At 30.0% G+C, this 10,650-nt stretch overlaps 2 protein-coding genes across 3 annotated transcripts in view; both read right to left on the minus strand.

Annotated features, from left to right (window-relative positions):
• LOC117171518 (DNA-3-methyladenine glycosylase-like) overlaps window positions 1-1,548 on the minus strand; it is a 6,008-nt gene extending 4,460 nt beyond the window's left edge. The window contains exons 1-4 of one of the 2 annotated variants that reach the window (XM_033358893.1): window positions 1,507-1,524; window positions 1,357-1,423; window positions 1,151-1,265; window positions 882-1,085 (exon numbers count right to left, since the gene is read on the minus strand). In XM_033358893.1, the coding sequence (XP_033214784.1) occupies window positions 882-1,085; window positions 1,151-1,265; window positions 1,357-1,416 (379 nt within the window). In that variant the 5' untranslated portion in view covers window positions 1,417-1,423; window positions 1,507-1,524. Of the gene's footprint in view, window positions 1-881; window positions 1,086-1,150; window positions 1,266-1,356; window positions 1,424-1,506 lie in introns of both variants that reach the window. The other variant, XM_033358894.1, reaches the window with a different exon arrangement.
• Window positions 1,549-5,880: 4,332 nt separating this feature from the next.
• The window catches only part of LOC117171239 (rab11 family-interacting protein 2-like), a 29,627-nt gene continuing 24,857 nt past the window's right edge, over window positions 5,881-10,650 (minus strand). Inside the window, exon 7 of the mRNA XM_033358349.1 lies at window positions 5,881-7,016. Coding sequence (XP_033214240.1) covers window positions 6,840-7,016 — 177 coding nt within the window. The 3' untranslated portion in view covers window positions 5,881-6,839. The remainder of the gene's footprint in view (window positions 7,017-10,650) is intronic.

A 10,650-nucleotide genomic window follows, 5' to 3' on the forward strand; every position in this document is an offset into this window, starting at 1 on the left:
TACAAAAGTTTAGAGTAAAAAGATTGTTTATAATGTTATAAACAAACTATTGAACAAAAGTAATTTTTTGCGATTCACAATGATTGGCTATTTTAAGTCCAGACATGCACATATTGACCATTATGTCATTGTTTTGTGCGTAATTAACTAGAAATGTCTTTCCAGGGACTCCTTGGTATCATATTTTTCATAACGACAAAAACTTTTAATTATGTAAACAATTTTTGTAAAAAAATGCAAGTTTTTCACCATTTTGTCATGAATGGGATTAATCTTTTGCGAAATATTTTGCCGAATATTCCTGGCTGTGGTATATTTCATCCTGACAATCACTTTTAATTATATAAACAATTTTTATAAACAAATGCACATTTTCACAAATATTTCAATAAATAGGCTTAATTTTGTTGTTGTTGCGAAATCAACTCGATGAGTCCTGTCAAACTTATTTCTGTCATATTTTTCGTAGTAACAAAAACTGGTGATTATATAAACAATTATTATAAACAAACGCACATTTTCACAAATGTTGAGGAAACTTTTTTAGTTAATTCAGAAAAAATATATTTAAAAATCTTAAAAGAAATGATACCACTGAAAAGTTGGAAAAAAGTTTAAACTTTCTTGTTATAAAACATCTGGATGACTTACGGTCAATTTCTTTTAAAAAACATCCTACTCTCGTCCAAAAATCGTGGGTTTTTCCACTGTGTGTCATTCCTAAATATTAACAGATTTGGATATTTTTTGGGGGAATTTGAATAAAACTTGGGAATGAGTGAAAAAGAATTCGAAAAGCGAAAAATAAGGGCCACTTTATTAGATACCCTGCTAATGGAAAATAATATTTGGATCTTAAAGTTTAAATAAAAGAAAATTACCGAGAAGATTTTGCGCCAATTCTTCACAAGGTGTATCGAAAAAGGAATATGGAAGTCTAGCTGACATTATATTTATCTCCCATTTAGTTAACGGTGGATCTTCCAGTTGTTTTAATTCTTCCTTAATCATTTCCACGTTTTCTTTTAACTTGTTGGCTTTATTTCTTCCATATTTTTCAGAACCAGCTGCTACTATTTCTTGTTCTAAAATAAAATAAAATCTGAAAACTTTTTTTATTTTGTCGGCATAAATATTATAATCCACTTACTAAGCTTTTTAACATTTAATCTCTTTCCCGCAGGCAAACTCGATTTTCCGTTACTTTCCATCATTTTGTAACTCTGATTTTCATCATAAGCCGGCAAATTTTCATCTTGCGATTTCTAGAAAAAAAATTTTAAAAACGTGACCAAAAAAATTTAATTTGTAAATACTGATAATAAAAATATATTTTTATAAATATTCTTTATTTACACCGCCTTTAGGAACTGAAACTAAGTTTCTTTTCCTCTCCGAGTTTCTTGTTCTTTTCATTATTTTGCTATGAGGACAATACAATACTTGAATATTTATAATGAATTTTTTAATTGAAAGGAAAAGAAATGGAAAGTTATTAACATTTACTTTTCAATAAACAATGAAAGTTTAGATTGTTGCCGTACTGTATTTAGGTTATGTTATTAATTTAGCAAAATACCGACAATAATGAAGTTTGCTACAGTTGATCGTTACCAATTTAGCCAACTTAAAATTCAATTCAAAAACCTGAGCTCCGACAAATAGACCTTTTTATCCTAGACCTCGGCAGTGCGCACGTGCCGGAATATCACGTCCTTTCTGTATTTTTCGAACAGTTTTGTGTCGAAATGTATGGAAAATATTATTAATAAAAACAACAGCAAAAAATAAACTTGTAAATAACAGAGAGTTTAAAGGTAGAACATTTTTAAGTCTATTTAGAAAAAACCGTCGAAAAAGGTGCAAAGAGTAATTTTCTAAAAAATACAAAAAAATTCGGCGAAACTCACGGAAGATGATGTTCCAGGTGTAAAATTAGTTAATGATTGATTGAATGATGTCATTTGTTAATGATTTCCTGGTATAAGGAATGTACTAACAAATTTTCCTTCTTTCATATAAACTGGTTATAAATACATAAATACCCAGTGGGCACAAAATTTGGCGACGTCTTTGCGACATCGTTACGACAACTTTACGACGTCCTATGTCCATTTCGTTTCGCTGTCTGCGAGATCGTAAAAACATCGTCAGATCATACGACTTATTTACGATATCATAAAGACACCTTAACGACATGGTCATAGGATGTCGTAAAGTTGTCGTAAACTTTGTGCCCACTGGTTATAATAGTTTTGCGTGCTCAAGTGAAAGTATTAAATCGATTTTATTTTTATCAAAACATTTAGGAGGTTCGTAACCCCGATAACACTACTTCATTTAATATGTATTTAAATGTTATCAAAGAAAGAAAATATTAATACCTGCCAAACACAACCTCAACTAACCTTTCTACTAAATCACGTTTTTTCCTTATAAAGATCGTTTCCTATATTTCAGTGATTGTTTAAGCTGTTTAACACTGTGCTCTTCCACCGATTTGTGCACTAATTTTGCTCCTGGAACATCGTCTTCCGTGATTTCTAAACATTTTTTTGAAGATGACGGATGTCAACAGATGTAAATAATGCCCAGTGGGCACAAAGTTTGGCGACATCTTTACGACATCCTATGTCTCTGTCGTTAAGGTGTCTTAACGAAATCGTAAATAAGTCGTATGATCTGACGATGTCTTTACGATATCGCAAAGACACCGAAACGACATGGACATAGGATGTCGTAAAGATGTCACAACGATGTCTTAAAGACGTAGCAAAAATTTGTGCCCACTAAGTGGGCTTGCTCGCCACACTTTTCGCACTTTTTTTCTGAATATACTTAAAAATTGTTAGCCTTTAAACTCTCATTTATTTACACATTTATTTTTCGTTGTTATTTTTATTCACAATATTTTCCATACATTTCGATACAAAACTGTTCGAAAAATAAGGAAATGACGTAAAATCCTGGCACGTGCGCACTGTTGACGTCTAGGATAAAAAGGTCTATTAGACGACAAAATTTATTCAATTAATTAGCTTCAATTTTTTCTTTCTGGTACTGTTTTACATGTTGGTTTTAATGCATTTTAGAACATTTTACTTTATTTTTTTATCACGAAAAGGACCCCGCACCGAAAAACTAAATATCAATAATCGGTCTATATATATTCTTTTTAAATTTTATTTTTTTAACGTTTTTGGATTTTTATCAACTAACATACAAATTTAAAACAATTTAAAAATCCATTGGCCGAATTCATTTCAAATCATGCAGGCTCAAAAAGTTCTAAAGAAAAGTGTCTTCCCACTTTTCTCTATATTGCGTTTCTTTCGAGCTTTTCGCCTAAATAAGAACAAATTCGGCTATAGCTATATTTTTCTCATAACAAAATAAGTAGGAAGGGTATAAATGGACAAGTTGAAAAAATTTTATATAAATTTGAAATATTTTCTGATTATCAAAATTTAATATCTAATAAAATACTTTTAATTACCGGAAATTTTGAATTCTTCTTATTCAGGCGAAAATCTCGAAAAAAAAACGCAAGATAGAGAAAAGTGTCAGAATTTCCTTTAAAACTTTTTGAGATGAATAACTTTGCTTCTTGAATTTTTGTCATATCTTGTCTTACTTTTTCAAAAAATGTGAGTATTCATTTTTCAGAAAAACCGCTGCCATTTTTTTAGCTTTTAAGAATTTTCCCAATTTTGTTCTAAATTTTGAAAGAGAATAGAAATATCTCCTAGAATCGCAAAGAAACAGTACAATATCTATATCATTTTAGAAACTACAGCACTTTAAAGCCAAAATCAGCTTTTTTTCATAAATTGCTTTACGAGTTTTAAAAGTTCAAATATTTTTTTAACTTTGCCAAAAAATTTTCTATCAAATCGATGAAATACGTGTCGTCTAGAAGCCTTTAAAAAATTATATATTTCATCCGCAGCCGACTTTGAATTAAAAGTATAAAAAATGTTCGCAACAATATTGAATAATTTTGAGTTATAAACGTTCGAAACTGAAAACGAGTAAATAAATCGGTTTTTCCATTAATTTGTTCAAATCAAAAAATTTTATATTAATTTTAAATTGGTCTTTTTCAAAATTTTGTCCAAGATCAGAAATTTTTCAATTTCGAGAGCCTGATTAAAAATGTTCTAATTTCAAACATTTTCAAATTATTCGAGTTTAAACGCTTTTTTTTATAAATGATGTGAAATTAATTCTTACTAATTACTTGGAATTAAAGTTAAATCATTTCTATACAAAAGTGATTTAACTTGAATAATTTTAAATTAAAAGTGTTTGAAATTGGAAAAATTTTAAACAAAAGCTATAAGGATGTAAAAATTTCACCCTTATATTTTGAAAATTAGAAAATTTGATGAGAAAGGAGTTGTGATGGTATTATTTCCTGATTGATTCTTATGAATTGAAATTTTTTATTTTGAATGAAGAATCTCGAAATTGAATCACTTTGGATTAAAATTTGGAAAATAGGACGAATTCAGAATTTTGAAAATTAAATATTTCATACTAGAATTGTTCAAATTCGATCATTTAAAATCCAGAAGAAGTGAAATTTTAATATTTATAATTAAAAGCATTCAAAATTTACTAATTAAAAGTAAAAAACTGTTTGATTTAAATAATTTTCAATACGATGCTACGAAAATTTGACAATTTAAAATGGAAAACTTATTGGATATTTAAAAGTAAAAAAATCAATTCACCGATCACATTGGTAAATTTTTCAATTATAAACCCTACGGAACATTGTAAATTAAATGAGAATTCAAACCAAGAATTGTAATATTAAAACATTGTTATACTCAACCCTTTTAAAACTTAAAATTATTTTCATTAAATTTAAAAGATTTAAAAAAATTAACTGTTAATCATATACTTTTTCAAATTCAACCTTTTCAATGTTAATTGCAAAATTAAAGCTTATGAAGGAGCAAAATTGAACATTCGGAAATTTTTCAATCAAATATTTTTCAATTTGAAATGATTTAATTCTTAAAATCTTAAAATAAAAATCATAATTTTAAGTCGTGTAATTAAAAATGTTTGAAATTACACAATTCTAAGCCTTTAAATTCTAATAATAATTAATGATGATAATTTTATTTTCCATAACTAGTTCTAAAATCTTGATTTCAAGGTTTGATTTAAAATTGCTTTGTTAGAAATAATTTTCACTGAAAATTGTACAACTATCAAATCTTTCAATTTGATATTCTACGATTTCAAAGAATTTAAAAGACTACATGATTTTGTACGTTTAAAATTGAAACCAAATCATTTAGATTATTTAAATATTAGTCAATTTGAAATTGTCAACGCTTTCAATACCACTTTTTCGAATTAATGAACATTTTGAAATTTGGAATAGGAAACTTTTAAAAATTAGGTTCCATACCGAATATTTTCGAATCTAAGTTTTTTAAGCAAAAAACTTTAGTTTCAAAATTGAATAAGTTTAAATATGGTAAAAATTTTGAAGTTTAGTTATTTAAAAATTTAAATTTTGCATTATTTTAAAATTTAAACTTTGCATTACGTTTAATAAAATAAAATCATTTTACCGTAAACTTCAAAATTAATAACTTGAAAATCAACGGTAAAAAAGTAAAAAGAAAGCCTAAATAGAAAATTAGACACAAAAAGACAAAAAAAGCGAGGGGACACGTAGGGGTTTAAATGCATACAAAGTGAATGAATTCTAAGATTAATATTAATTTAATTAATATTTTAAAAACCTATAGTTTTTGCATTTGAAAATATTTACAAACATTGATGAAAAACAATATTTTAGACTCTGTTTTCCCTTTAATTATAAATAATTATAATTAGCTATCAATGATAATCACATTATGTTAAAGAATATCTATTTTTATCAAGATTACAATTTTACAAACAACAAAGAATTTACGTTCTACCAACCGACACTCAGCGAAACGATTTTAGTAAACAGTAAATCCCTAAGAACACTTTTAACATTATCAAATGAAAGTCAAAAATGTAACAATAATTTTAGAAACAATGATACATTTGGAGAAATGAATATTACATACAAATTCCAGCTGCACTTTTTTCTCGTTTATGTATATACATAACAATAACGGAGGTTACATTTTCTGTAAATATCATTAACAAAAGATCGTATTGCATTTTTAATTCTAAAGACTATATTTATAAGAATGCATTTTCTCTTTTCAAGGCACTATAGTGATATTATATTCCTCGTTTTATTTTATTCATTTGCTCACTCACTCTCATTTCGTTACTGATCTAATTATAACAAATGAACATTAAACAATAACTTAAGTATATAATGAACTCCTGTGGTGCAAGATATTAACGACCGCACAGTTTTAGATTACCAAATGTAATATTTGCCTATCAGCTGCCTTAAAAAAACGAGATTTCGGACGAAAAGGGCAATTTTGAAGTCGTTTCATACAAATTTTGAGCAACTTCGAAAATTGAAAAAACACTGAAGATTATTTTGAGGAAGACGTTACATTTCCCACAGGGAAGCTACTGGTCGTTTGCACAGGTTAAATCATTGGTTGGCACTTAAATATGTATGCGACAGATGACAATTTTTTTATTTTCATAAAGCACTTTTTCAAGTTTTTTAATCTTCCATGCTTTTCATAATTAATTTTCAGTTCATACTCATTTTCAATAGTTAAAAAATATTTTCCCTCATTTATCTTTCTCATATATTTTTTGTAATCCTGTATAAATTATTTGCGGCACTTAACACTAGTCGAGAGAGCTCAAGCAGGCATTACATTTATCTTGAAAAATATTTTACAAAAGATTCATTGATGCCCAGGTGAGGATAAGCGTCTCTGTGTTTGGAAGGGGTTTTGCAAAAGTCGGGGTGAGCATTCAATCACACGGAGTAATAATGCGTCGATGTAGTCCTCCAGATCGTGAAGACGTTTTTTGCTGTCTGCTACTTCTGATTGTAGTTGGAGGTTCCACTCAATTAAATCCTGTAAAGAAATTTAAGAGATGTAATATCAAGGATAAGATTCGCACCATTTTTTTTATCAAATTCCTCTTTTTTCTCTTAAACAGTGACGCCAAAATTAGCCTATTTTTTGGACATCCCTAGCGACCTGGGGAAAAATATAAAAATATGTTACAGGTATCAAATTACTGTAATTGAAAACCAAAATGAGTATCGCTTTTCGTTTTTTTTTAATTGTCAAAAAATTACCCCTGTTTCGGGGTTGAGAAGGCCCCAAAAAATCGAAAAATGGAAAATACCACTAATTATAAAATCATTTTTCATTGTATTTTTTCTATAAAATAAACCTTACAAAAGTAAAACCACGTATTTTCTTGATTGGTAAAAGGGTTGATGTGAAAAATGATTTTATAATTAGTGGTATTTTCTACTTTTTTATTTAGTTGGGGTCTTCTCAACCCCTAAATAGGGGTAAATTTAAAAAAAAACGAAAAGCGGCAAAAGAATAGGCTAAAAAAATAGCCTATTTTGGCGGCACTCTTTGAAAAATCCCCAATAAACAGCTAAAATAGAAAATATCGAATCAATTTCCGGTTTTCTTTTTTTCTTTAACAAAGTTTCGATTCATTTCCTGAATTATTAATTTGATAATTTTGTATCATTGAAGCGCACCATTAACAGCGAAGAAATCTGTAACGATTAAATCGAGAAACTACTAAACCCGAAAGACAAATCAATTCTGAAATTATAAATCCAAATTAAAAAAAAAAAAAAAAGGAAAAATATACGAAGATGATGCACGAAAATAGGGAATAAATTCTTTCAAATAAAATTAATGTGGGTACTAATATTAAATTAAAGTTTAAGCAATTCAAATTTTTAATATTTTAAGAAAAAATATTGTATTATTAACAAAATAGATGAATTTCTAAAAAAATAATTGAATTATAAATTAAAATGTACTTTCATTTTAAAAAACTGGATTTTTAACAAAGTTCAAATTATAATCAAGTAATTGAATCTTCAAACAAAAAGATTTTGCTTTTGAATCACAAACAGACGAAATCAACAAAAAAGATGAATTTTCGACTAAACAATTAAATTGTCAACCCGAAAATATGAATGTTCAATATAAAGTTCATCTTGAACCAAATATTGGAATGTTGGACCAAATAATTAAAATTTTTACCAAATTGTTAATTTTTCTAGCAAAAAATGCAAATTGTCTACAAAACAGTTGAATTTTTAACCGAAAAATCTGAATTAAACAAAAAATAATTTTCAAGACAAAATGACGAATTATCTACAATACAGTTCAATTTTCAACATAAAAATGGAATTTTCTAGTCTAAGAGGAATTTTCTACAAAGAAGTTGAATTTTTATCCCGTAAATTGAATTGCCTACGAAATTTTAAAATTTTGAAAACAGCAATAATGTTATTTTTCAACAACATAGGTGGTACTATTTCCATCAAAGGGATGAATTTTCAACTAAAATGATGAATTTTCCACAAAAATATGATTTTTTAATGAAGTTGTTGAGTTTTAAAACGATAAATTAATCCGAAAAAGACGAATTTTCTACAAAACAGTTCAATTTCAATCTGAATTTTGTAATTCTCCACCAAATACTTGAACTTTCGATGCAAACAAAGGAAACTTCAACAAAACAGTTGAATTTAAAAAAATGGTATGAGTTGATATTTTAGCAGATTAAGATTTTAATTTTTAATTGAAAAAAAAACTAATCCAAAAAGACGAATTTTCTAAAAAAGAGTGGAATTTTCGACCCGAATTTGGGAATCTTCTAATTCTCCAACAAATAGTTGAATTTTCGATTAAAAAAAGGAAATGTCAAGAAAACACTTGAATTTTTAACAAAAATGGTATTAGTTGATATTTTAGCAGAATAAGATTTTGATTTTTAATTAAGAAAAGTTAAATTAATCGGAAAAGACGAATTTTCTACAAAATAGTGAAATTTTCTAATTCCCCACGAAACAGTTAAATTTTCGATGCAAAAAAAGGAAATTTCAACAAAACAGTTGAATTTTTAACAAAAATTGTATTATTTGATATTTTAGCAGAATAAGATTTTAATTTTTAATTAAGAAAAGATAAATTAATCGGAAAAGAGGAATTTTATACAAAATAGTGGAATTTCCTAATTCTCCAATAAAAAGTTGAATTTTCGATGCAAAAAAAGGTAATTTCAATAAAACAGGCGAGTTTTTAACCGAACACGATGAGTTTTTAACAGAATTGTTGAATGTTCAAGAAAGAAAGATTTTTCAGTCCAGGAGAAGAAAAATTTCAACGAAATTTTTAAATTTTTAATCCAAAAGACAACGAATTTTCAACAATTTTGACCGGAGATAAATTTTCATCTAAAATGATGACTTTCTAACAAAATTATTAAATTTTCAATCAAATAATTAACTTTAAACTAAACAATATTAACTTTCACCCACAAATATTTAGTTTTACGTTCATGAGTTCGATTAAATTAGTACGCATTTAATTGGACATTCAAATAGGGATTATAGTAGCTTCCCAGATATGGGTGGTACCGGGGAAATCAAACAACCCGGGGTGGACAAAAAACAGCTAGGGGAAGGAACCCCGAAATAAAACCAATGATGAGCGCGTATGTTAAAAACAACATACCCCAAGGGAGTAGCAATCTCCCCACTGATTCCGATCGGGTTCCAGCCCCGGTGGTCAGTGCCGGTCCCATGGATTTTGGGGGGGACCAAACATACTTGGAGCGGAGTGTCTGCGAGGAGCTGGGAGGTCCTTTGGACGTCACTGAGGAAGGAGCTAGCAGGGAGATATCCGTCAACAAGAAGGGCATCTCAGAAATGGATGTCCAGCTTGGCGAGACATATGATCTCTTCAAACTGCTGCATTACACCATTGAAGAAATGGTGGCTTTCAGCAGGGAGAGGAAGAATATGTGGCTCCCAATTAGGGACGGGCTGCAAAAAGCGGAGAGCCTCATAGTCCAACTTCGCGATCACACTATGACGACCGAAGGTCTTCATAGGGATCTGATCGAGAACGTTGGACGAACGGCGAGAACGAGGGCCATGACCCGAAAGTTAAGGGGCAAGAAGAGGACCAGCCAAAGTGGTACTCAAACAGACGAAGCCGTGGTGAATCCCACTCCCCGCGAAAGGAAGCGAGAGAGGGAGGCCACTTTGAGTCCCATGGAGGCTGGACCCTCTAAGCAAAGGCGTAAGAAGCCGAGGACCGCAAACGCTTCGGCGCCAGCTACCTCGACTCCAAACAAGAATGGAGAAGAAGAGAAGCCTGCTTCCAGCAACATCAGGAAGCAGAAAAAACCAAGGAGGAGAGCTCGACCCGAGGCAGTTCTTATCAAACCGGCTGAGGGTTTGAGCTACGCCGAGGTTCTCAAGGACCTCAAGCGAAAGGTTAGCCCTGACGCCCTTGGTGTAAAAATCAAGGGTGTCAGGGAGACCAAAAACGGAGAGGTCCTTGTAGAGCTTGGGCCTACAGGCAAGGGAAGAGCTGAGCTGTCAGCGGCAATACACGGAGCTCTAGGGGAGGGGGGTAACGTGCGTGAGCTCGTCCCCCGGGTGGAGGTCGAGGTCTTGGACCTCGATACTTCAACAGATGAAGAGGAGGTCGAAGC

The sequence above is a fragment of the Belonocnema kinseyi genome, chromosome 4 (genome assembly GCF_010883055.1).
Source record: "Belonocnema kinseyi isolate 2016_QV_RU_SX_M_011 chromosome 4, B_treatae_v1, whole genome shotgun sequence".
Lineage (NCBI taxonomy): Eukaryota > Metazoa > Arthropoda > Insecta > Hymenoptera > Cynipidae > Belonocnema > Belonocnema kinseyi.